General features: G+C 40.7%; 1 protein-coding gene and 1 pseudogene across 1 annotated transcript; one reads left to right on the plus strand and one right to left on the minus strand.

Annotated features, from left to right (window-relative positions):
* The first annotated feature begins 6,407 nt into the window (after positions 1-6,407).
* LOC120488730 (uncharacterized) lies at positions 6,408-20,573 on the plus strand. Its single transcript, XM_039685360.2, has 5 exons — positions 6,408-8,800; positions 12,851-13,294; positions 17,788-17,897; positions 18,215-18,318; positions 19,499-20,573. The coding sequence occupies exons 1-5, from the start codon at positions 8,692-8,694 to the stop codon at positions 19,632-19,634; spliced, it is 903 nt and encodes a 300-aa protein (XP_039541294.2). The 5' UTR covers positions 6,408-8,691; the 3' UTR covers positions 19,635-20,573.
* Positions 20,431-26,161, minus strand: LOC148971495 (uncharacterized; annotated as a pseudogene).
* Positions 26,162-27,302: the final 1,141 nt, after the last annotated feature.

Here is a 27,302-nt window from a genome sequence, read left to right on the forward strand (position 1 = left end):
CTAAAGGATTATTAGGAACACTACACTAATACTGTGTTTGACCTTTCACCTTCAGAACTGCCTTAATTCTATGTGGCATTGATTCAACAAGGTGCTGAAAGCATTCTTTAGAAATGTTGGCCCATATTGATAGGATACTGTAGCATCTTGCAGTTGATGGAGATTTGTGGGATGCACATTCAGGGCACGAAGCTTCCGTTCCACCACATCCCAAAGATGCTCTATTGGGTTGAGATCTGGGGTCTCATTTATAAAACTGTGCATAGGATCCTTACTAAAAGTGTACGTGTGCCCCAAAAGCCAAAAAAAATACGTACGGCAAAAAATATTCAGACTTATAATTCACTTTACAAACCGCATTATAGCGAAGATTGTGCGCACATGCGTCTCCTCGCCGAAATAACTATATATGGAGCTTACAACGCCTAGTTTAAATATATGCATATCCTCATCTGCATATCATTTGCATATGATTATTCATCCACATGATTACATGTTAAGAAACAAGACATTAGGAAAACAGATGTGCCATGTCACAATAATAATTTTTTTTTTTTAGTAGCTTATATCCTTGCCTTGTTTTTGAATAAGGAATAATGAATAAACGAATAAAACAAATAGTGTAAAATACATTTCACAGAAAGATTTTCTCAATCTTTTCCACTGGCCAAATAGTATTTTTAAGTAATTTAATGGAAACATATAGACATGTTTAGCAATTATGTCTAGTTAAAACATTAAAACACAGCATTCCAGAGGGAAAGTGTTCAAAAGCAATGCATCCACAACAAATATATATTTCTATTTATTGAATACATATACATATATATATATATATATATATATATATATATATATATATATATATATATATATATTGTAACTTCTCAGTAATGATTTCATGTAGTTTAAGTGTTTAACTCCATTCATGAGAATGGCATATTTAATCTAAATATTTATATCAGAAGTAAAACATAGTTTAAATCATTCTTTCATTTATTTAAACTGTTATTGAGAACATGCACTGTATTTATTAGGACTCATGCAGATTTACTTCTTCTGCCATAGATTATAGGATATATGTGCATCAGTTTCACTAAATGGCCCAACGCGCTCGCTGGCGCGAACATTCAAGAAGGGATGGATATTGGCTTCAAGTGATAGGCTTGGTGAGTGAAATTATATTACTAGGCTATTATCTTTCTATAGCCTATAGGCTATAATTTTCTTTAGATTTTCTGTCTAAAAGTGACCAAAAGACATTTAACTCCAGCTCACCATCGGTGTCGCTAATTCCCTTTGTCTCCAGAATGTGCGTACGCACGGCTCAAAGTTTTCTTAAAGGTGCGCACATTCTCCCATCAAGTTTGTTTTTTATAGATCACAACCTTTGCGTGGAAACTGACGTACGTACGTTTCCAGCCCCGTTTTGTGCGTACGCACGCTTTATAAATGAGACCCCTGGTGACTGGGGGCCATTTCAGTACAGTGAACTCATTGTCATGTTCAAGAAACCAATAGGGGATTATCACGCTGATACGTAGTACTTCCGGATTCTGTGATCTTTGTGCACTGCCGCTTCCGTTGAATCACATATCTCGCTGGCAAACTGATGAAGGTTTATTTATACGTCGTCCCTGGTAAATTCGTCTGATTCACTAATGTGCCGGCTGCAAACAAACGTGCTACCTTATTTTATTTTAAAGTTTTAATCCATTTCTTCCTTATAGTCAATTCAGTCGGGAATCCATGAAAACTTAAGTAGGGTTGGCGTTGTTGGTTAGATTTACAAAGTGGAACAGAGTAGTGACATAAATAGCATTCGTCTCAGGCATTGTTGAACTGCGTCGGAAGTGGACATGCACAAAGTTGACAAATCCCGCCCATGAAACCCGGAAGCGTGATAATCCCCTATTTGAAATGATTCGAACTTTGTGACATGGTGCATTATCTTGCTGGAATTAGCCATCAGAGGAGGGGTACATGGTGGCCATAAAGGGATGGACATGGTCAGAAACAATGCTCAGGCAGGCCATGGCATTTAAGGGGCCTAAAGTGTGCCAAGAAAACATCCCCCACACCATTACACCACCAACAGCAGCCTGCATAGTGGTTGGTAAGAAGGCATGATGGATTAGCCCGTTCTCATTCCAAGGCATCATATACGACGCTTTTGCCAAAGCGTAGACATCCAACGCTCATGTCACCCTTTAGCATCAATATGAGACGCAGATATGGGGCAGAAGGCGCCTCCTAGTGGTCTACCTCAGACCTAAACCTACCCATACTCTGTGCGTGTTATATTGACGCTAAAAGGTGCCATGTGCATCGGATGTCTACGCTTTAGCAAAAGCGTTGTACAGTATATGACACCTTGGGATGAAAATGCTTTGGATGGATCCATGTTCTCATTCTGTTTACAGCAAATTCTGACTCTACCATCTGAATGTGAACAGGAATCGAGACTCATCAGACCAGGCAACATCCAGTCTTCAACTGTCCAATTTTGGTGAGCTCTTGCAAATTGTAGCCTCTTTTTCCTATTTTTAGTGGAGATGAGTGGTACCCGGTGGGGTCTTCAGCTGTTGTAGCCCATTCGCCTCAAGGTTGTGCGTGTTGTGGCTTCACAAATGCTTTGCTGCATACCTCGGTTGTAACGAGTGGTGATTTCAGTCAAAGTTGCTCTTCTATCAGCTTGAATCAGTCGGCCCATTCTCCTCTGACCTCTAGCATCAACAAGGCATTTTCGCCCACAGGACTGCCGGATATTGGATGTTTTTCCCTTTTCACACCATTCTTTGTAAACCCTAGAAATGGTTGTGCGTGAAAATCCCAGTAACTGAGCAGATCGTGAAATAGCGGCCCGTCTGGCACCAATAACCATGCCACGCTCAAAATTGCTTAAATCACATTTCTTTCCTATTCTGACATTCAGTTTGGATTTCAGGAGATTGTCTTGACCAGGACCACACCCAAAAATGCATTGAAGCAACTGCCATGTGATTGGTTGATTAGATAATTGCATTAATGAGAAATTGAACAGGTGTTCCTAATAATCCTTTAGTGTATATTACAATTATTTAATTAGTTTGTTTACCGAACAGACAGTATAATCAGTTATAAATTCTAGGAAATAAATCATCTTCCTGGTCAAGAAAGAATAACTTTTACTTGATTTGTGAGTAGTAAACAGAGACAATAAAGTGTGGATATAATAGTTTAATAAAGGAAACTAAGGGTAGGCTAGTAAGTTAGTAAAAATTATTTATAGTATAAAGCGCATTTAAAGGTGCAATGTGTAAAAAAGTTGAGTATCTATTAACATAAATGCAATATGACATCCATAACTATGTTTTCAGTGGTGTATAGAGAACTTGCTTAATTAACCGTAATGTTTTTATTACGTTAGAATGACACATTTATTATAGCTCCATAACCGCGGGAATCCTCTTCTATGAAGGTCGCCATGTTGTGACGTCATATTTCTACCGTAGCCGAACGCGAACAAACAGCGCTACAGAACGCGTTTCATCACTACCTTGAAAGAGAAGTAGCGGAAAGCTGGAAGCTAGCCATAGACACTGTGAGTAGTGACTTTTCCCTTGTGAGTGGTGTAAAATATGTAGTTGGGATTGTTTCATGTAACTTAGTTCTCCCTCGCTGTGTTATGGGTTTGTTATGTGGGAATAGATGTGCTGTTACGTTCGTGAGACAGCTGATGATTAGTATTCATGTCATTGACCGTAAAAAGAGTACGTTACAGGAATCACTAACCCGTCGATAGAGACTTTTAGATCACTAAAGTCGATCGCGAAGCGTTTTCAAAATCAGAGAAAAAAGCCTATTGTGTGTAGTAAATAGTATCTATGGGATGCGGAGGTGCGCGCGTCAAAAATGACATGATTGTAACAGCGCACGCACTTCCGACCTTTGGACTCAAGCGGACGCGTCCCAGCTCAGCCACAGTAACAGATTTCATGACATCCTGACGTGCTGAAACACGCTTCTGCAGCTGTTTAGGTTCACGGCCAGAAGGTGAGGGTTTCAGAGCAAGTACGCATTTTCCTCCCATGAAGCAATTCGAAGGGTGAAACACCTGTTACAGCAGGAGGTGTAGCACGATAGATTTGCAGGAAGTCAGTTACTGTTTCTTTCCATGGTGCTGATTGTAGGATTGCTGATTGAATTGTACTTTTCAGAACTCTGTGGAAGCGTTCAATAGCTCCATTCGCAGCCGGATGATACACTGATGTGCGAATGTGCTTAATGTCTCTGTTTTTCAGGAAAGCAGCAAACTCTGGCGAAGTAAACTGAGGCCCATTATCACTCACCAGAGTGGTCGGGTTCCCATGTCTGCTGAAGACGGAGGTAAGAAAAGCAGTCACCTGTTTTGTTGCAATAGATGCAGTAAAGGCTACTTCAGGCCATTTACTATAGTAGTCAGTGAGTGTCAGAGCGTATCGACAGTCCCAGACAGCAGTCTCGAAAGGACCCACAATGTCTATTCCCAGCTTTTCCCAAGGTGCAAATGGTAAAGGAACAGACTGGAGGGGCACAGCACAGGTTTTTCCAGTTTTGTCCAGAGAAAGAAATAACTGACAAGCGGTAATCTTTTGTTCCACAAGTGTGTCCATTCTGGGCCACCAATACATGTCCTGCAGGCATTGCTTTGTTCTTACAATACCCTGATGGCCTTCATGTGCAATGCGAATCAGTGACTCATGAAGTTCTCCAGGTACCACCAGTCTAGACCCTCTAAACACAAAATCAGCTTGCACACTGAACTCATGTCTCAGTTTGTAATATGGGCGTAGAACAGGATCCAGAGCAACAGAAGATGGAGGCCATCCACGGGCAATTTGTGTGCGATGTGCAGAGAGTTCCAAACAACTAGCAGCAAATTCATCCTGAGATATGGCAGTCGGACCAGTGGACAGGAAAGCAACAAATTCGGGCTCTGTATCTGGCTCAGCATCTGAAGTCAGAGGCAGGGGCAGGCGGGACAAACAGTCTGCAGTGTAATTTTGAGATCCAGCACGATACTCAACAGTGTAATTAAAACAGAGCACCGAGCAGCCTACCGAGCTATGCGCATGCCAGCTCTATCAGTCCCTTTTGTGGTCAGTAACGTCGTCAAGGCTTGATGGCCAGTCCGCAGAGTAAATTTGCGACCCCACAGGTATGTCCTCCACTTCTCCACTTCTCCACTGCCCTAACGCACGCCAGAGCCTCCTTTTCAACAGTGGAGTATTTTGGTCCAGCTGGGGTGAGTGTTCTGGAAGCGAAAGCGACATTTGTGCAAAGACACCACCTAGTCCGTAAGCAGACGCATCAGTAGAAATGACCACTGGCAGCCCTGGGTCAAACAGTGCAAGAGCAGGACTGTTTACAAGTAGCTTTTTGACTTCAGCTAAGCTTTGTTGAGCTTCATCGGACCAATGAAATCCACTCTCATCTCTCAGGCAAGCACGCAGAGGCATCACTACGGAAGTGAAATTAGGAATGAACTTCTTGTACCATGAGAGAAGACCCAGCAGAGAACGTAACTGAACAGCATCCGATGGCGCAGGTGCATTGATTATTGTAGAGAGATGTTCCTGATCCAGCTGAATACCCTGTAATGTCATCATATGTCCTAAACACTTCAAGCTCTTTTTTCTGAATTGACATTTAGACTCATTCAACACCAACCCAGCATGCATCTTTGAGACATTGCAGCATATTCTCTACTTCTTGATCATGCTCCTGTAGCGAGCGTCCCCACACGATGATGTCATCTAGATCAGTGTTTCCCAACCCTGTTCCTGGCGGCACACCAACACTGCATGTATTCTTTGTCTCCCTTATCAAACACACCTGACTCAACACTCAACCCATCAGCTCATAATCAGGTGGGTTAATGAGCTGATGGGTTGAATCAGGTGTGTTTAATTAGGGAGACAAAGAAAACATGCAGTGTTGGTGTGCCGCCAGGAACAGGGTTGGGAAACACTGATCTAGATAGTTTGCAAAGTTCTGGAGTCCTTTTAGAATGACAACCATCATCTTTTGGAATGCAGATGGAGCAGATGCCAAACCATAAGGTACCCTGCGGAACCTGAAGAGGCCCTCGTGCGTAACAAATGCGGTTAGGTCCCGGCTGTCGTCATGAAAAGGTACCTGATGATATGCACTTTCTAAATCGATAGTTGAAAATACAGTTGCACCTTGCAGTAATGTCATCATCTCCTCCATGTGTGGCAATGGGTAGCCGTCTACTATAACTGCCTTGTTTTGCCCTTGCAGATCCACACACATGCGGATCCCCCGTTTTCTTTCGGACCACAACAATTGGTGAAACCCATGGAGAGGAGTCAATTCTTTCAATTACACCAGCATGCAAGAGTCGTTCCAGTTCGGCGGAAACAGCATCTCTGACAGAAAAAGGTAAGCGACGTAATTTGTGTCTGACAGGAGGAACCGAGTCAGAAATGTTTACCTTGTGTGTAAAGGTTTTTACACAGCCCAATGTAGTACGCTGTGATGGAGGAGTGGAAAGGGCACAAACTGAAGTGGATTGTGGCTGCTGCAGCACAGTGTTTCCGTCAAATTGAAGCTTGAGTCCCTTAATCAGGTCCATGCCTAACAAGGCTGTGCCATTATCAACAATGAAGAAATGTGCAGGGCAGGTAATGCCATATTCAGACACTGTTGCAGGTAAACATCCGAGCACTGAAATTGGTTCTTGCAAGTAAGTGACTAAACGGGCAGATGGCGCTTGTAATGGCACAGTGCGAAAGTGCTGCTCATACAATTGTTTCGGCAGAATGGACACTGATAAACCAGAGTCGACTGTGAGTTGAAGAGACACAGGTGTAACAGCACACATAGCATTTATAGTTACATCACACATGAAGCAATCAGATGTTCCAGGTAGATGGAGAATACAAACCTCTGGTAATTCAACTGAATGCACTGAACGAGTAGGAGCGGAACGGCAGACACATGCAAAATGTCCAGTCTTATTACAATTTTTACATTTAGCAGATACAGCAAGGCCGTTTTGTGCATTTGCAAGATGTCCAGTGGAGCAACAGCGGAAGCATGTCCGAGCTGAAGAAGCAGTATGAGGTTTTGATGAGGTACGTGTTTTGAATTTGGCCTTTGAATGCTGTCGTCCAGACGCAGAAGTGGCATGTATGGCTTTTACTGGAGCAGAACTACTTGTAGTCATCGATTTTGCCAGTGCATCAGCGGCCTCTAGCTGCGTGGAAATTGTAATTGCAGTCTCTAGTGTCAATTTAGATTCCACTAATAATCTTTCCAGAATGCGAGGGTAAGCTTCTATTTTCTACAAGCTGGTCACGCAGCATATAATCAAGACTGTCATTAAATTTGCATGTAGTTGCCAAATCTCTCAATGCAGCAATATATTGCAGTACCGTTTCATCTGTCCTCTGCACTCGTTTCCTGAAGGCATGTCTTTCCACGACCACATTTCGTTTTGGAATGAAATGCTCCTCCAAAGCTTTAACAGCAGATGCAAGATTGTCACCGGTATCAGGCAATGTATAAAATAGTCTCTGACCTTCAGTTCCGAGGCAATGAAGAAGTAAAGCCCGTTTTCTGGCTTCTGGCCAGGAGTCTCCAGTAGCATTGATGACTAGCATTCTCAAACATCCTCAGCCATGTTACAAGTGGTATAGCGGGCTCACCGGGACAAGGCAAAAATGGACTGGGAAACGGAGCACTAACTGATGCCATCCTCAGGAAATCTTGTGAAATAAATCGTCCTCGTCGCCAATTTTGTTATGTCTTTATGACAAGAAGCACAAGCTAGAAGAATTCTCTCAATAAACTTTTTAATAACTTATGTACAAGCAGAATAACATGCAAGCACATGTAAGCACAAGCGCAGCATTCACTCTTCTTCTTCACTCTTTTACAACAGCATATATCTCTCAGCTAAGGTGCCTGAGTGCCACCAAGTGGATTATTAATGTAAGGATATCACACATTTGCTGTCCTGCGGCAAAACAGGAGAGCAGTTGCGTTTTAGACCAAACATATGGTGACTGAATGTGACCTGGACGCATCAGTGATGGTGAGATATTTTCCTAAATAAAATTATCCTGTTATTGTGCGATAGCATTATTATTTATTTTCCCATCTGGATTATCTTAGTGAGCTTTTGTGAAGTTTCACGCATGTGCAGTAAAGTGAATTTAGAAGTTTCTCATCCACACTGAAACGTCAGAAAACGCCTGAAAACGCTATTGTGGACAGAGAACGTTTTTAAACGAAAACCCCGTTTTCAAATGTATCCGGATTAATGTGGACGTATATCCGTAACACTCACATCATATAATATACACTGAGTAAATGCATTTGTTAATATCCTGTTGTCACCCACTTGTGTTTAATCTCTCTCTTTTTTTTTTTTTTTTGCATCATCTCCTCCTCCCAGCTTAAAAACATTACTCATTCCAGTTAATTACCATCAATACAGATGTCAAGTTAGGCCTGTTTAAAGGTGTTTGAGTCTATGCAGAGTTTCAGAGAGTTTCGCTGTGGGAACGAAAGTCATTTTCTCTGTGTCTGGACTAATAAAGCCACTTCCCGTTTAGTGTTGGCACTATTTAAAAGAAACTGTGATGATAATTAAACCACAGATCATCTGTGAACACTTGCTGTCAGAAATAAGAGCGAATTATGGAATTAGAGGACATTTATGAAAATTTTGAAAATGATGATATTAAGGACACAACTGGAGCTCGAACACAGAATCACAGCCAGGATGAAGGGAAAGATGGAAAGTGTGGTAAGTAAAAAGTTTCATTTGAAAAAGAAATGGGGTTGTTATTTTTTGAGGAAATGAGAAATGTAACTTATGAACTCAATCTTTTTTCAAATAACAATGTGTCCATGTTTCTGCATTTTATGGTATGTATTAACAAAAAGTTATTTTATTTAACTTTTCAAAATATGTTCTTATTTGCATATTTTACTAGATGTTTTGCTATCATTGCCACAGAATAAACTTTAAAAGGCATGTGTATTATCTAAAGATAGAACTGGATTATTTTAAACCCCACTGTAAAAAATGCTGTAAAAAAGCCAAAATTTTTAGTAACATGCTGGTTTACATTAAATAATAAAATAGCAATATACCATATTAAAGCCTTTTTCATTCTGTATAGCTCTATTTTAGATCATGTTTATTTAAAGATTTAAAAGGGTTAAATGTATCAAATAAAATAAAAAACTGAGTCAAGCCTATTGTATCAGTAATCAACTGTAAATTAATTTACATCATAAAACAAGGCACCCCAGCAGCCAGTAGATTACCGTAAAAGCCAGGAAAACAGTAATATATTGTAAAATGTAACAGTCAGATTTATTAAACAAAATACGTTCATTTCACTGAAATATTAGTGCAAGTTCATAAAAAAATGTAATCGATAAGGAGAGTAAATATTAAACTGAAGAGTTTTATATGTTTTGCACAGAATGTTTATGTTTTGGTCAGAAAGTAAAAGTTCTGCCATATTTTTATTACGCCCATGAACTCACACAGCAAAAACTCCAGTGTTAATTAAACTCTCCGAAAGCCATGCGCGCTAGTGTGTTCAAATGTATCCGGATTAATGTGGACGTAGCCTAGGAGAGGCTCCAGACTCAAGAGTGTTAAAGTGTTAAAATTAGGCTACATTCACACTGCAGGGCTTAATGCTCAATTCCGATTTTTTGAAAAAATTAGATTTTTTTTGCAAGGCCGTTCACATTTCCAATTAAATGCGACCTTTTGTGATCTCCTGTGTGAACGTGAAATGATACAGATGTGTCCTGCATGCGCAGAAGAGTAATCAACGGGCAACGACGTCACTTGTTGTGTGCGGAATAGTTCTTTTTTTCCATATGTTGCGAGCTTTTGTTTTATTATTATTATTATTGCCACAGCCCATATACAAACACAGACAACAATTATTTTATCGACGGGCAAAGTTTGCACATAAATGTAAGATTTTTCAGATTCTCACCGACCTCGTTATAAAACCCGTTTAATTGATAGTACGCGTCCTCCACGCGCCTTGCTTTGTCGCCGGCGGCCGCGGTGTGACACTGGTGGCTGGTGTTGCCAGATTGGGTGTTTTTTCGCTACATTTTAAGGCATGTTTACATGTGTTTTAGCCAGGTTTTCGCCTGGAAGGCTCTATAGAAATCTGGCACCCTATTGTACGAAGTTAAACTGGCAGAGAGCGCACGTTCACAGACACCAGAATGAACGTGTTCACAGTAATATTCATCAGGCAGTTACAGTACGTTTATTTTACAGTACGTTTATTTAAAATATGAACACATTCATGCATTATCGCTAATTAAGTGATTGATTGAGTGATGATTGACCATTATTGAAGGCACCTGATGTTAATAAGTAGAATTACTGAAGGAGAACAATCAAATTGTAGTCACCATTATGGAGATCAGTGTTTGCTTTAGTTGGGCAGTTGACCTAAGTTTTAATATATTTAAGTTTAGGTTTAGATTTTGTTTGGCAGCTCTAACTGAGTTATAACTGCCAGGTTAGCAAAGTGAAAATGTCATCAGGTAGTGTTGGTTTTGTTTTAACTTAATCATCATTTGCCCTGAATATCTGAACATTTTAAGAGTTAGGGTTTACCTTGATTACCATGATTACAACAGTCAGTGATTCTGCAGAATTCTATTTTCAGTATTCTCAATATAATCCAAAAGTTTTCTGAATAGTTCTGATCAAACGACTTTTATTTGGACACACAGACATCAGAATCAGCCTGTGATTCTCAACAATGGTGACAATAATAAAGCATGTTGCAGTGCATTCTGGGTGCCAGTGGCGGTTCTACTTTGAATTACACCCAGGGCGAGACCAACTTCGAGACCAACAACAACCCAAAAATAAAATTAATTTGTTCATTTGAAAGACACAGTTAATAGAATCCAGTTATTTTACTAGATTAATCTAACTTTAGCACATTGGTTACTGCCTTGAATTATATGCAAGGCACACTTTTAGTTATGACTTGTTAAACTATACTTTGTCACGAAATTGAGTTTTTAAAAGTGAAAGGGTCAGAGAGATACTTATCTAGTAACACAATACTTAGGCTATCTCTTAAATAATTTCGAACAGCTCTCATATTTACAACTATCCAAACTGTTATAGACCTAAAATAGCTTTTGTAGCCCTATGTCACTCTTAAAATGTCAGAGAAAAGGACAGAATCAGAGATTATTTAGAAAATAGAACATTGCACTTTGCATATTATAGGCTACTGTAAAAAAACACATAATTAAAGTTGATTTAAGTTGATCATTATGAAAATTATTTTCATTTCATGAATATAGTGACCAAAATGATCACATACAGAATCTTGTTCAAAAAGCCTAATACACAATGAAATCAATTCACCAAGTTAATAACATTTAAAGATTTGTTTTAAAGGAGTGTCTTTTATGTTACATACTAAACTTAAAAAAAAGGTTAACACAAAAAAGGTTTTATAAAAAGATAAACCTCATATTTCAGCATTTAAATCATCTCTATAAAAAGAATGAGTCAATAAAGATACATTCCTGACATTTATAATGCACAGTAGCTTATCTTTTATTATTAATAGTAAAATTCGGTCCGATTTCCCCATGGCTGTCGTTGCTTTACAACCATGCACTCCGCTCTCCACAACGACAGAGAAGTTTTAGTAGTGAATGTATTTCCACCACAGAAAAACGCTTGCTGGAGCTCTACTAAAAGATTTATTTACGGAGAAGAGAAAAACACCCAAGTGTTTGGGTGCTCGTGCTGAAAAGTTTATGAGCGCGTTTCCCGTGAGCGCATAATGAGCACGCTTCCCCCAGGGGTGCCATTGCCAATAATTGAATCGAAATAATAAAAAAATAGAAAACCTTCGCGGCACAGAGGATTTTTTAACTGCTCGTGCCGCCCCCATCTGACATGAAGAAATGCCGCCCCGGGCGACTGCCCGGTTCGCCAGTGCCTAAAACCGCTACTGCTGGGTGCCACCAATCAGAACTCTTTCATGGCTCCCATCATGCATTGCAGTAAGAATAAATTATGATCTGAATTGTCTTAATAATTTCTTAATAATACGTTTTGTCACCATTGTTGAGATTCATACATTGATTATTGATGTCTGTGTGTGCCTCTCGTAGGAGAGTTCATTTAAAACTTGAGTTTTTGCTGTGTGAGTTTATGGGTGGGAAAAGAATATGGAAGAACATTTATTTTCTGACCCCTGGACTTTCCACCTCTGCAGGATAATATAGGAGAGAACTGTTAGTTTAATTAATGAGTTTTGTGGGTCATCATTGTCCTGGAGAGTGGAGCCTGTGCTTCGGTCAAAGATGAGCAGAGAAACACTGATGTTATGCTGCCTGTTGCTTTATTTAATAGACAGTAACTGTGTAGATGCAGTGACAATCTCCTTGCTTATTATATTAGCACTTACATGTCTGCTATTGTTTGCTATACAAACTGCAAAGACTTTAGTTGAAATCATGTTTTTGATCACTATTACATATTAGGTGTTTGCAGTTTTAAATAAAGAGATATTCACGTTCAGTGGACTCAAGTTATGTTTAGAGTACTATCAGTCTCAATACTAGTTTTGAACTCGAACTGTTTAAAGCAATTGGTTTCCCAAATGATATGAGTTACCTTCCATGGTATTTTTATGGTAACATACAATAAAAAAAAGGAGAGCTGTAAATGAACAGTACATTGCTGGCAACCACAGATGCCAGTAGATTACCATAATTTTACAGCAAAATTTGTTAACTGATATGTGTGTGTTTTGTCTCTGTTTGTCAGGAGGAAGAAGGTGTTTGGTGTTGATGACAGTGTGTCTCGGGCTCATTTGTGTTCTTCTGCTGGTCTTCATCACACTGTACATCATCATCACAGCAGAGAGAGACCTGTTAAAGAGTTACAAGAACACAGTTGAAGAGTTCAATCACACCATCATCAGCTTACAGGACAAGAACACTAATCTAATGACTGAAAATGACCAACTGAAAAACAAATTCAACTCTTTGAGTCAGAAGAAACTGGACCTGGAGACCAGAGTCAATGATCTCACTGCTGAGAAAAGTCAGTTACGAGGAAGTTTTGATGCTTTGAATCAGAAGAAACTGGAGCTGGAGACTATAGTCAATGATCTCACTGCTGAGAAAAGTCAGTTACAGGGAAGTTTTGATGCTTTGAATCAGAAGAAACTGGAGTTAGAGACTGATCTAAGGGAGTTATCTAAACGAGGTCAGTACAATTACAGGTTCTGGTCATATAATTAGAATATCATCAAAAAGTTTATTTATTTCAGTAATTCCATTCAAAAAGTGAAATTCATTAATCCATTCATTACATACAGACATATTTCAAGTGTTCATTCCTTTTAATTTGGGAAAAGTTGGGATGTTTTATAAATTTTAATAAAATGAAAACTAAAAGACTTTCAAATCAATTGAGCCAATATTTTATTCACAATAGAACATAAAGAACATAACAAATGTTTAAACAGAGAAATTTTACACTTTTATCCAATAAATGAGCTCATTTCAAATTTGATGCCTGCAACAGGTCTCAAAATAGTTAGGACGGAGCAACAAATGGTTGAAAAATCTAGAAATTTTGAAAGGATTCAGGTGGGAGAACATCTAGCAACTAATTAAGTTCATTGATATCAGGTCTATAACATGATTCGCTGTAAAAGTGATGTCTCAGGCCATGTCCACACTAAAACGTTTTCGTTTGAAAATGTATATTTTTCTCTCCGTTTTGGCCTTCCGTCCACACTGAGACAGCGTTTTAAGTCAATGAAAACGTAGCTTTTGGAAAAGGCTCTCCAAAGCGGATAAATTTGAAAACGCCTTTTTCACATTATGGACTGTGAAGCCGGAGGTATTTGAAAACGATGACATAAGCTTAGTCATGTGATCCATGATATTTTGCTATGTAAATAAAATTATCCTGTTAGAGGAATTGCGCGATAACTTTATTATTTATTTTTCAATCTGTATCATCTTGGTGAGCTTTTGTGAGGTTTCACGCATACGCAGTAAGGTGAATTAAGAAGTTTCTCATCCACACTGAAACGTCGAAAAACGCCTGAAAACGATGTGGACATGGAGCGTTTTTAAACAAAAAACGCTGTTTTCAAATGTATCAGGATTAATGTGGACGTAGCCTTAGAGAGATAGAGTCTTTCAGAAGTAAAAATGGACAGAGGCTCTCCAATCAATGAAAGACTGCATTAAAAGATTGTTGAACACTTCCTCAACGTCATATCGCAAAGGCTTTCCAAATCTCATCATCTACAGTGCTGGAGAAACTGGAGAAATCTCTGTGCGTAAGGGACAAGCCCGGAGGCCTTTATTGGATGCCCGTGGTATACAGGCTTTCACACGACACTGCATCACTCATCGGCATGATTGTGTGAATGACTTTACTAAATGGGCCCAGGAATACTTCCAGAAACCACTGTCGGTAAACACAATCCACCATGCCATCTACAAATGGCAACTAAAGCTCTATCATGCAAAAAGGAAGCCATAGCGTCGTCGTGTCCTGTGGACCAAGGCTCATTTAAAATGGACTATTTCAAAGTGGAAAAGTTCTATGGTCCAACGAGTCCAAATTTGACATTCTTGTTGGAGATCACGGATGCGGTTTCCTCTGGGCAAAAGAAGAGGGAGACCTTCCATCGTGTTATCAGCATTCAGTTCAAAAGCCAGCATCTCTGATGGTATGGGGGTGCATGAGTGCATATGGTAAAAGCAGCTTGCATGTTTTGGAAGGCACTATAAAGAACATTTGGCGCATCATTAAACGAAAAATGCGTCAAAGACGACCACAAACACTTCAGCAGCTGGAAACCTATATAAGGCAAGAATGGGACCAAATTCCAACATCAAAACTCCAGACACTCATAAACTCGATGTCTTCAAACTGTTTTGAAAGGAAGAGGAGATGTAACACCATGTTAAACGTGCAACCGTCCCAACTATTTCTAGACCAGTAGCAGGATTAAAAATTTGAAATAAGCTCATTTATTGGATAAAAGTGTACATTTTCTCAGTTTAAGCATTTTTTATGTTCTTTATGTTCTATTGTGAATAAAATATTTGCTCATGTGATTTGAAAGTCTTATAGTTTTAATTTTATTCAAATTTAAAAAACGTCCCAACTTTTCCAGAATTCTTATTGTAACTGACAACTAATGAAAACCTCAAAATCAGTATCTCAGAAAATTAGAATATTGTGAAAAGGTTCAATATTTGAAGACACCTGGTGCCACACTCTACTCAGCTAATTAACTGAAAACACATGCAAAGGGCTTTAAATGGTCAAACTCGCCTGACCATAACCCTATAGAAAATCTATGGGGTATTGTGAAGAGGAAGATGGGACGCCAGACCCAAAAATGTAGAAGAGCTGAAGGCCACTGTCACAGTCCTTCGTCTGCACCATCCTGTCTGCGTCTCCAGCACTACACTTCCCATGATCCTCTCGTCTGCACACCTGAACTCACTCCCTCATCAGCCTCCCGTTCAGCGTCCTGTTCATCTGTATCACCTGTCTTCACCTCATTAACCCTGATTCCTCAGTGTATTTAGTTTCCTCTGTTTCATTCTGTCCTTGTTGGTCAATGTCTAATGTTAGCCTGTGTTGCACCTGAGTTCCTGTCTTTCTGCCTGTTTGAATATTAAATATTATCTTCACCGTTACTCCGGACTCCTCGTTCCTCTGCCTGCACCACAAGCGTGACAGATTGACCGACCCCAAAATGGATACCTTCGCTGCGGTCCAACTGCTCTGCTTAGAGCAAGAAGACCGGTCCCTGGAGGACCATTTGATTGATTTCCTCTCCCTCGTTCCATCCACAACCTTCCCGGACGACAGCCTCTGCAGCTTTCTCTATGCTGGCCTTAACACCGCCACCAGAGGGCAGTTGTCCGGGAATGGTCCCCCGGGGAGTTTTGCAGCATATGTGGAGTGGGTGCTGGTGTCCTGCGGGTCTCCCTTCACCATCGATGATGGCACCAGCCCCACTCCAACACCGGAGCTCTCTCCTCCGCTGGTCCCGTCCAGCCTCTCCGAGCCCGAGCTCTCTTCTTCGCTGGGCCCGACCAGCCCAGCCCCAGAGACCGTCCAGCCAGCGCCAGAGACCAGCCAGCCAGCGCCAGAGACCATCCAGCCAGCGCCAGAGACCGTCCAGCCAGCGCCAGAGACCGTCCAGCCAGCGCCAGAGACCGTCCAGCCAGCGCCAGAGACCGTCCAGCCAGCGCCAGAGACCGTCCAGCCAGCCTCCCTCTCCCGCCTCCTCTCATCTGTCCTCCATCTTCTCTCCTGCCCTTCAGCTCCCCGAAACCAGCTTGGTCAGTGGATCCCCGGTTTTCGCCTCGCACCGCCTCCACATGGACACTTCCTCGGCCCTCTGTCCCATCAGCTCCCCCGTGGCTCCTACCTCCCTCAGCTCCTCCATGGCCCCTCAGTCCACCAGCTCGGCCAGGCTCCCTCGGTCCTCCGGATTCCCTTCACTCCCTCGTCATCCTCCCCTCACCTATGGACTTCCTTCCTTTGGCTCCGCCCCGTTTTGTCACCCCTCCGGTTCAGTTGGACTCCTCACTCCCTCCAGTCACCCGTCAGCCCTCACGCCCTCTGACCTCACCATGTCCTTCTGTGCCCCTGTCGTCACTTCAGTCAACAGAGCCTACGGTGTCACCATGGTCCCTCGGTCCCTCCTCAGCACCCAATGTCGTCTGTCCCTCAGCTACACCCTGGTCTCCTCTCCCATCTGCTCCGCCCCTGTCAGTCGGCCCCCTGGTGTTGTCAGCCCCAATTCCATCGGCTCCACCAGGGGTCCTCCCTCCATCGGCTCCGCCCTGGTCTCGCCCTCAGCCTGCTCCGCCCTGGTCTCGCCCTCAGCCTGCTCCGCCCTGGCCACGCCCTCAGCCTGCTCCGCCCTGGCCACGCCCTCAGCCTGCTCCGCCCTGGCCACGCCCCGCTCAGCCCCCAGTTCGTCCCCCCTCCTTCTTCTGTTCTGCGGCGTGAGGTCACGCCTCCCGGGAGGGGGGAGTTCTGTCACAGTCCTTCGTCTGCACCATCCTGTCTGCGTCTCCAGCACTACACTTCCCATGATCCTCTCGTCTGCACACCTGAACTCACTCCCTCATCAGCCTCCCGTTCAGCGTCCTGTTCATCTGTATCACCTGTCTTCACCTCATTAACCCTGATTCCTCAGTGTATTTAGTTTCCTCTGTTTCATTCTGTCCTTGTCGGTCAATGTATAATGTTAGCCTGTGTTGCACCTGAGTTCCTGTCTTTCTGCCTGTTTGAATATTAAATATTATCTTCACCGTTACTCCGGACTCCTCATTCCTCTGCCTGCACCACAAGCGTGACTGCCACTATCAGATCAATCTGGGCTCTAATAACACCTGAGCAGTGCCACAGACTGATCGACTCCATGCCACGCCGCAGGAATTCAGGCAAAAAGAGACCCAAGTATTGTACATGCTCATACTTTTCATGTTCATACTTTTCAGTTGGCCTACATTTCTAAAAAATATTTTTTTTGTAATGGTCTTGCGCAATATTCTAATTTTCAGAGATACTGAATTCGGGATTTTCATTAGTTGCCTGCTTCTAATCATCACAATTAAATTAAATAAACATTTGAAATATATCAGTATTTGTGTAATGAATGAATCATATCCAAGTTTCACTTAATTGTTTATGTTTATTGAAAGGAAATGGCTGGTTTTTCATATCCAGTGAGCTGAAGAGCTGGTCTGAGAGCAGGCAGTTCTGCCGAGATCGAGGAGCTGATCTGATCATTATCAACACTGAAGAGAAGCAGGTGAGAATAGAGGCAACTATATGTAGTTTACGGTAATTCTGTTGTGAGTGAACATACTTAAATATATTGTGTCATACGTACAAAACAACCAACAGTAATTCACACTAGTAACTTACTTACACTAGAGTCTCACAATCACAGTTTGGAAAATAAATGCTACTATGATATAACAAACTTCTTTCATATTTCATTTGTTCTTGCTTTTGAATATTAATTTTTAATGCTGGTAATTGTCTTTGTCTGTCCGTCATATAATTCCAGATGAAGATCTAAAATGTAATGTTGATTCTCACTCTTTAATTGATTTATTCTCACAGAGGTTCATATCTTCATTCATCAAGGAGAGTGTATGGATTGGTTTGTCTGACATTGAGAACGAGGGTAACATGAAATGGGTGGATAATTCACCACTGAAACAAGGGTAAGTTTTGTGTACAGTTATATAATTATGCCATCCAGTGTCATGGACTCGCTCTCTCTTGTTTCATACAAACACAGCTGCAGCCATTTTGTGACTATTGTTTTGTACACTGTTGGAATATGCTATACAAACAGGTACAATTTTAAAACAGTTTAATCTGAAATCTACGGAGGCGTATTGCATTCACTTGAAGAAAAAAAATCTACTCTGTTTTTCTGAATTAACGAGTTAATTTTTCATGAGAAAAAAAATTTGCTCTGTTTTTCTGAATTAATGAGTTAATTTTTCATGAGAAAATTTTTTTTTTGCTGTTTTTTTGAATTAATGAGTTAATTTTTCATGAGAAAATTTTTTTTGCTCTGTTTTTCTGAATTAATGAGTTAATTTTTCATGAGAAAAAAGTTTTTGCTCTGTTTTTCTGAATTAATGAGTTAATTTTTCATGAGAATTTTTTTGCTCTGTTTTTCTGAATTAATGAGTTAATTTTTCGTGAGAAAAAAAGTTTTGCAAAAAAAAAAAATTCCATGAAAATAAAACTCGTTAATTTAGAAAAACAGAGCAAAAAAAAAATTTCTCATGAAAAATTAACTCATTAATTCAGAAAAACAGAGCAATTTTTTTCTCATGAAAAATTAACTCGTTAATTCAGAAAAACAGAGTAGATTTTTTTTTCTTCAAGTGAATGCAATACACCTCCATAGAAATCAATATATCTTATCTCTGTAATTATTTATGTGGCGAAGTGCCATAAAGTGATATGATTGTAAACCATGTCTCTCTTAAAGGAGCTGTATGTAAGAAATTACAAATAATCAAAAAATGGCCCATGATATGTCACTAGACATAAAGAAATCATGTTAATTTCAAATACATATATGACTAACAACAGTAGTCCAGCCAGGATATTGTCATTAAAAAAGTGAAGTTGCAGTCCTTAACTGATGTTGATGTTGTCATGTTGTGTTTTGGTATGATGCGCCCCCCTCCACCGATCTACCAATCACAGAGTTAAGATAACAACCGGCTGGATGTACATTAACCCTTAAATATCAGATTATCACTATCAGATTACTTTGTATCTTTTGTATTTGTATTTAGAAGCATATTGATTTGTATAGCATGAGTGAGTACATGCTTTAAGAGCTCTTCAGGAACTGAATTTGATTGTATTTCATTCAAGGTTTTGGGAACGTAATGAACCGAATAACGCGAATGGAAATGAGGATTGTATTGAACTGAATCCAGCAAAACTCGTCCCGAACAACTGGAATGACATCCCATGCTCAACAATGAGAAAATGGATTTGTGGAAATTAACATGAATTCCTTCATCTTCATGATAGCTTGGATATCTTTCAGCTTCATTTGATCATTAGTCATCATTTTTTATAGACCATTTCACAAGATGTAAACAACACTGGTCCAGAAGCACTTCCTGTTTCAGTTTTTTACAGTTTTTTCTGATTGCTTAAGCACGATTTTCAAAACAGGGCCCGTGTTTTCAAAACACTACACACAATTAGCACAACCACACACCCAATTAGCAAAACACTACAGATCCTTTGCATAATTAAACACTCTTGTAAAAACTATACACTTCTGTTTAAAAACCACACTTTGTTACCACATGAAACACACACGTTTCACATTACTATACTCTGTTTGCACGAGTTACACTCTGCTGTGATAAACCTAAAACACTTTTAGCACTTCTACCTCCCTATGATTAGAGTTGGCTACCATCAACAAAGTACAAATATAATGTAAATTCACCAAACAAGACCAATGTTGCAGACTGAAGAAATTTATTTATTTCTCAACACGCCCAAAATGTTGACATGGAGATTCATAATACTGTAACAAAATGTCACTTTACGTATTGTACTGTAAGTTTACTGTAAAAAACAAAACAAAACAAAACTAGACATTGTCTCTTCGCCTAGCTGGATCTGGCCAGAGCATTTCATCAACGTCGCAGGCAATGTTGTCATTAGCAAGACTTGGAAAGAAACGTCTTGAATGACGAATCCATCCTTGCATTGCTGCTACCTCCATCTGGTCACAGGCCTCCTCCATGGCTTGGATGAGGGGTACCTCAGCCTGGAGACGGAGATCATATACCTTCCACCGCCATGCCGAGAAAAACTCTTCTATAGGGTTGAGAAATGGAGAGTATGGTGGAAGATATAGCACGGTGAAATGTTGATGATGCTGAAACCAGTTCTGAACCAGAGCAGAGCGGTGGAAAGACACATTGTCCCAGACAACAATGTATTGCATATGATCGATTTGATTTGCTGCTGTTATGTTGTGCAATTGGTCCAAGAATGTAAGTATGAATGAGTGCTGTGTTGTAAGGGCCCATATGGGCATGGCGGTGGAGGACCCCATTCTGTGTAATGGCTGCACAGAGTGTTATATTACCCCCACGTTGCCCTGGGACATTGACTATAGCCCTGTGGCCAATGATGTTTCTTCCCCTCCTTCGTGTTCTCGTCAGGTTGAACCCAGCCTCATCTACGTAAATGAACTCATGCTGGATCTCCTCTCCATCCATTTGTAAAACTCTCTGAGTTCAGGCAAAATTGTGTTCAGTGTAGATCTAGTATACATATTACAGTACAGTAAAAGATTATGAGACAGTATGCAAGATCACAATGCTTAGGTAAATACATACCTCTGCATAATCATGCTGCAGTCGTTTCACCCTTTCGGAATTGCGCTCGAAAGGCACTCGATAAATTTGCTTCATTTGAATATGTTTTTTTTTTTAGGATGCGTGCCAGTGTTGATGTTGAGACCTGATGGATATTGTTGAAACCGACGTGGTTATTGACAATGTTAGCTTTGAGCTGATTGAGGGTTATAGCATTGTTGGCCAAAACCATGTTTACTATCTCTCTCTCTTGCTGTTCTGTGAACATAGGAGGCCTTCCCCCTTGTCGTTCCTGACCCTCAATCCTATGTAGAAAAAAAACTGTAAACAATAGTACAGTAATTTCACAGGAAAAGGTAACGGAAGTGCTGATAGTGCATAGAATACAGTACTGTAAGCAGTTGCTGAAACCGTGCAGATGTTTTTGATATGATGATATTTTTACAATACCTATTTTCCAGTCGAAATGTTCTTATCACACTTGCCACTGTGTATCAGCTTAGATTTGGCTGTACTCGCAGTCCAGCCTCCCTCAGCGTCAGGCCGTGGTTGACAACGTGGTCAACCAGTGTTGCGCGGATCTCATTTGTCAGATTCGGTCCTCTTTGAGCACCTTCTTGTCTTCCTCCCCTTCCTCCTCTTCCTCCTTCTCCTCCTTGTCCTCCTCCTTGTCCTTGTCCTCCTCCTTCTCCTTGTCCTCCTCCTTCTCCTTGTCCTCCTTCTCCTTGTCCTCATCCTCCTCCACCTCTTCCTCTTCCTCGTCCTCCACCTCGTCCTCCACCTCGTCCTCCACCTCGTCTTACTCTTTCTTTGACTCTTTCCATTGTGTTTGAAGACCGATGAATTCACCTGCTGCTTTTTATAGTGCTTATACACCTGATTGGTGTGTCTACAATTAAGCAAACAAGTGTTTGCACACCTGATGACTGTGTTGAATCAATTGGTTGGAAGGTGCGGTAATTTGACAGTCAGTGATTTGGTATTGCAAGGAAGTGACTTCATAATAGATTTTTGTGTGTAATGTACACTCACCGGCCACTTTATTAGGTACCCCATGCTAGTAACGGGTTGGACCCCCTTTTGCCTTCAGAACTGCCTCAATTCTTCGTGGCATAGATTCAACAAGGTGCTGGAAGCATTCCTCAGGGAGTTTGGTCCATATTGACATGATGGCACCACACAGTTGCCGCAGATTTGTCAGCTGCACATCCATGATGCGAATCTCCCGTTCCACCACATCCCAAAGATGCTCTATTGGGTTGAGATCTGGTGACTGTGGAGGCCATTTGAGTACAGCGAACTCATTGTCATGTTCAAGAAACCAGTCTGAGATGATTCCAGCTTTATGACATGGCGCATTATCCTGCTGAAAGTAGCCATCAGAAGTTGGGTACATTGTGGTCATAAAGGGATGGACATGGTCAGCAACAATACTCAGGTAGGCTGTGGCATTGCAACGATGCTCAATTGGTACCAAGGGGCCCAAAGAGTGCCAAGAAAATATTCCCCACACCATGACACCACCACCACCAGCCTGAACCGTTGATACAAGGCAGGATGGATCCATGCTTTCATGTTGTAGACGCCAAATTCTGACCCTACCATCCGAATGTCGCAGCTGAAATCGAGACTCATTAGACCAGGCAACGTTTTTCCAATCTTCTATTGTCCAATTTCGATGAGCTTGTGCAAATTGTAGCCTCAGTTTCCTGTTCTTAGCTGAAAGGAGTGGCACCCGTTGTGGTCTTCTGCTACTGTAGCCCATCTGCCTCAAAGTTCGACGTACTGTGCGTTCAGAGATGCTCTTCTGCCCACCTTGGTTGTAACGGGTGGTTATTTGAGTCACTGTTGCCCTTCTATCAGCTCGAACCAGTCTGGCCATTCTCCTCTGACCTCTGGCATCAACAAGGCATTTCCGCCCACAGAACTGCCGCTCACTGGATGTTTTTTCTTTTTCGGACCATTCTCTGTAAACCCTAGAGATGGTTGTGCGTGAAAATCCCAGTAGATTAGCAGTTTCTGAAATACTCAGACCAGCCCTTCTGGCACCAACAATCATGCCATGTTCAAAGTCACTCAAATCACCTTTCTTCCCCATACTGATGCTCGGTTTGAACTGCAGGAGATTGTCTTGACCATGTCTACATGCCTAAATGCACTGAGTTGCCGCCATGTGATTGGCTGCTTAGAAATTAAGTGTTAACGAGCAGTTGGACAGGTGTACCTAATAAAGTGGCCGGTGAGTGTATGTTAAGTGTGTTTAGTGTTTTGCAAATCACTGTGTGTAGAGTTTTGCAACAAGTGTGAGGTTGACAATGTGCTTATAGTTGTGCAAATATGGGCTGATGTTTTGCTTCTTGAGTGTAAGGTTTTGCTAATAGTGTACTACTTTTAATTTTAGTGTGTAAGCAATCCAAAAAAACTGTAACACTACACAAAAGCTGGGATAAAAAAACAACCAACAGAACGCTTAAAACTGAATCAAAAAGTTAAACAAACATCTTTAAGATGTTTTCTTTACATGTGAAATAAAGAAAACAGCTACAAACTGAAACAGGAAGTGCTTCTGGACCAGTGTTGTTTACATCTTGTGAAATGGTCTATAGTTGCTGTCAGCATTTCATGAAATAACTAACTTTAGAATTATTATTTATGTAAAAAAAAAAAATCTATTAAGTTATATTTGTGTGAAGACAAGTGTAAGTTTTTCTTACTGCAATAACAAATAACTAAGAACATTCTGTTTTTCATATTTTTCTTAAATGCTATGGCAATCACAGTGAAAGACAAGCATCCCTGATTCACACGATTACTCTGATACTGAAAGACTGTAAAACTTTACATTATTAACATTGTAAACCCACAACATTATTGTTTTTCTTGCATATTTTATTCTTGTGTGTCTGCTTTGCTTCAGTATAAAGAGATTTCCTCCAGGCCAGCAGGGGGCAGCAGAGCTGGTTTATCAGCGTATTATCGTTTACTCTGCAGACTATGGACCCTTTTCATGTTTCTAGGGTTCTCAGAAGCAGAAGTCATAGTAAACTTCTATAGCGGTGAAAAGGAGAAGACAGCAAATATAATTTTGGTTTATAATTTTTCATTTGCTCCAATAGCATAAACCCCCTTAATTTGTTACAGTGTTTCCATGACTTTACAAAAGAGAGAAAAGATTTTAGAGAATGATTTCAGCAGTCAGAAGAGGGAAAGATTTGCCATCACAGAAACACGCTTCCATGAGTGTTGATTAGTGTTGTTTATCCTACTGCTAAGGTATTGGGTTAAAAATGCACTGGAAAATCGAATTAGTTAATCTTACTTTAAAAAAAGTATGCAAACTGATTGCCTTTAAAAAAAAAAAAGTAAAGTGAAATACACTGTTAACCCTTGCTGTAAAAAAAAAATTGTCAAATTCCGACAGTATCGCACCATATTCCATTGATTGCCATTTCACTTTTTTGATTTTAAATAGTGTGTAATGTTGCTGTTGGTACATGAACAGTATCTGCAAAGTTGTAGCGCTGAAAGTTTAGTGTAAGCAGAGATATCGTCTTTTAAAAATCAGGAAGTATTGCCTACAAAAACGACTCGATTGGGACTACAGCTGGGTTTTAGACGTCACTAACCCACACATTTGCATTAACCCTCCCTCCGGAATATGCAGAAAAGGTAGATCTCATGAAGTAGCGTGTGTATGACACGCCAATTCGTATATCCATTTTTGGCGTGCTATCATCACGCATAATCGCTTTTCAGCGTTTTTATGAACGCCGTTGACTTAACGTTATTATGACTTACCTCAACCCTGTCCCTAAACCTAACCGTCACTGGGGTTAATGGCATTTATGACTGTTCCCTCACCATCCTAGGAAAGAAAAACATAGCTCCCCAGATGTAGATGTACATTTTGCTTTGTTTTGCTCGGACATTTGACGGCGTGTACAGACACGCGGAATGACGTGGACGTTAATGGCGTAGACATACATGCATACACGCGGATAGCTCAAATTGCGTCGAGATAACACACTTGATTCGAAATTGCTGTGTATGTTTACGCAAATGTCATGATGTCATGTTGGAAAAGGGCATGACCATATTTCAGCGGCTCGTCGAGTGTGTTATGTTCATCCAGCTGTCAGGTCTTCTGTGTGTTCTTATGTTTGATTATGTTCCTGAAAATGACGATCGTAATTTAGCTCTCTCTGCTGCGCATTTTACGAAAGACAGCTTCCAGAATCTCCACGAATTCAATGCCGGATTCAACAAGAAACTGTTACTAAAACATGAAGCAGTTCCAACTTTAAAACCAGAGGCAGCAGTTGTTGGGCCACAAACTGTAAGTAGGCTAAGACTTAAACATTTTAAATCTATTTGCATGTATAATTCCAGACGTAGCCTTGTGTTTTATTTTTTTTTTCAAATTCCAGTGCTGGCACTAGGCAACTAGTTATGCTATTTTGTGTCTACGACAAATGCGTACAAACATTATTTACCTCACAAAGTCTTACTAGGTGTATATGAACAAAACCAGCAGCTCTCACGTGCTCTCACTGCTCTCTCTTCACTGAAAACTGGTGCATACACACTACGTGAGGCAATGCCGAAAAGTGAGCGTCGCAACAATCTCTTAAATTAACCTCGATCAATTTAAGTCATGCGTCATATTTTGTGATACTCATCCCACTTGGCTAAATTCTCCCCTGCTAAATGTCATTGTCCTCGATGACTAATACATGTTCTTCACTTTTTTGACCGCTTCACTAAAGAACACACTGCCTAAACTTGTCAACACCTGAGAAAAGACTTCAGGGCTAAGTGACACTGCATTGCATACTGATCTCGGCTCATTAAATGGGTTTGAGTGTAGACCAGCATTGGCCCTTTTTGTTCTCCTAGGGAGTGGTACAGGCCTTCTCTGGACTGGTTCTTCGACTTCTAGAGCAGAGCTAGTGTCAGGGGCAACCTGCTCAAATACAGAATCTTCTTGTTCAGTGCTAGCAGAAACCAAGCTGGATTGATCTACCAGTGCTTCATCATTTTCTGCGGAACTTTCAATATGCTTTGTCTCTGGCACACTGGGGTAATTGACTTCCTCTAAAACAACAAAATCAGGATCAGAATGCACTTCAACCAGCACATGTTCAGGAACTCCTTTTGGCTGTGGCGTTGTAGGAGGATTGTTCTCCATCACTTCTGGCTCAGGAGCATAAGTGACGCAGGGCCGTAAGTCTGCTCTATGCAATCGCTTTATAGGGCCACCCTCAAGAGGTTCAACAGTGTGTGTGGTACCTTGCACATCTATGACCTTATAAACGGTAGGACCCCATGAATCCTGTATCTTATTCCTACCCAAAGGTCGGTGGCACAGATACACCTGCTGACCAACATTGATCACAGGACAATACACCTTGTCATTCACAGGGGCTAACCTCTCAGTGGCCTTGTGTTCAGCATATTCTCTTGCCTTTTTGTGTGCTTCCTGTGTGCTTCCTTCAATCTCTCTTGATGAACCACTAACCAGTCTTGTTTTCCATCCACAGGTTGTTTGTGACCTAGCAGGGTATCTACGGGAAGATGTGGATGGACTCCAAAAAGTAAGTAATATGGTGAGTATCCAGTGGTTGCATGTGGCGTGACATTGTATGCATAAACCAACTCAGCGAGATGTTCTGGCCAGTGCCTTTTCTTTTCAGGGGGAAGTGTGCGTAGCAAATCATGGAGTGTTCGATTAAAACGCTCGCACTGAGCATACCCTGAGCCCGATAGGGTGTAGTGTGGGTTTTCTTCACAACATAAATTTTAAACAGCTCAGCAATCACTTCGCTTTCAAAATTTCTTCCCTGATCAGAATGCAATCTTTCAGGTACACCATACTTCACACACTATTCCCTCACTATTCATTTGTTCACTACTTTCCTGAATTTCAAAAAAAAGAAATAAAAAATGCCATTACCGCAACACGTCAACTTGGTAATGACAAGTGATGGTGGTAATGATATGTTCTATGTCAATATCTATATCATATTATGTGTTTATAAATTAAGTTAAACAAATACTGTGATTTTACAATGAAACTTAAGTGAGATGCCTTACTTCCTAAAACTATTTTTTCTTATTTTTTAACCAGAATGGCTCCCAAGAAATATCTATCGTTATCTTTTTGCTATCCAAAGCTACAAATGGCACAGAATATAATTGCCTTTATCAACATTTGCTCACAAAATAATGGACAGAGATTTAGATTTTGAATGCATAATTGCCCGTGATAAAATCAAGTACATTATAAAATAAATTAGAGTAAATAAACAAGTATGCTAAATAATTGTTTT

The sequence above is a fragment of the Pimephales promelas genome, chromosome 17, assembly GCF_988280905.1.
Source record: "Pimephales promelas chromosome 17, fPimPro1.hap1.1, whole genome shotgun sequence".
NCBI lineage: Eukaryota > Metazoa > Chordata > Actinopteri > Cypriniformes > Leuciscidae > Pimephales > Pimephales promelas.

Bases quoted from the DNA above. Each gene is read 5' to 3' on its own strand.
- LOC120488730 (XM_039685360.2), top strand. From the start codon at position 8,692: ATGGAATTAGAGGACATTTATGAAAATTTTGAAAATGATGATATTAAG. The intron at 13,295-17,787 runs GTCAGTACAATT...GTTTATTGAAAG, and splicing joins AAGGGAGTTATCTAAACGAG to GAAATGGCTGGTTTTTCATA. The intron at 17,898-18,214 runs GTGAGAATAGAG...TTATTCTCACAG, and splicing joins TCAACACTGAAGAGAAGCAG to AGGTTCATATCTTCATTCAT.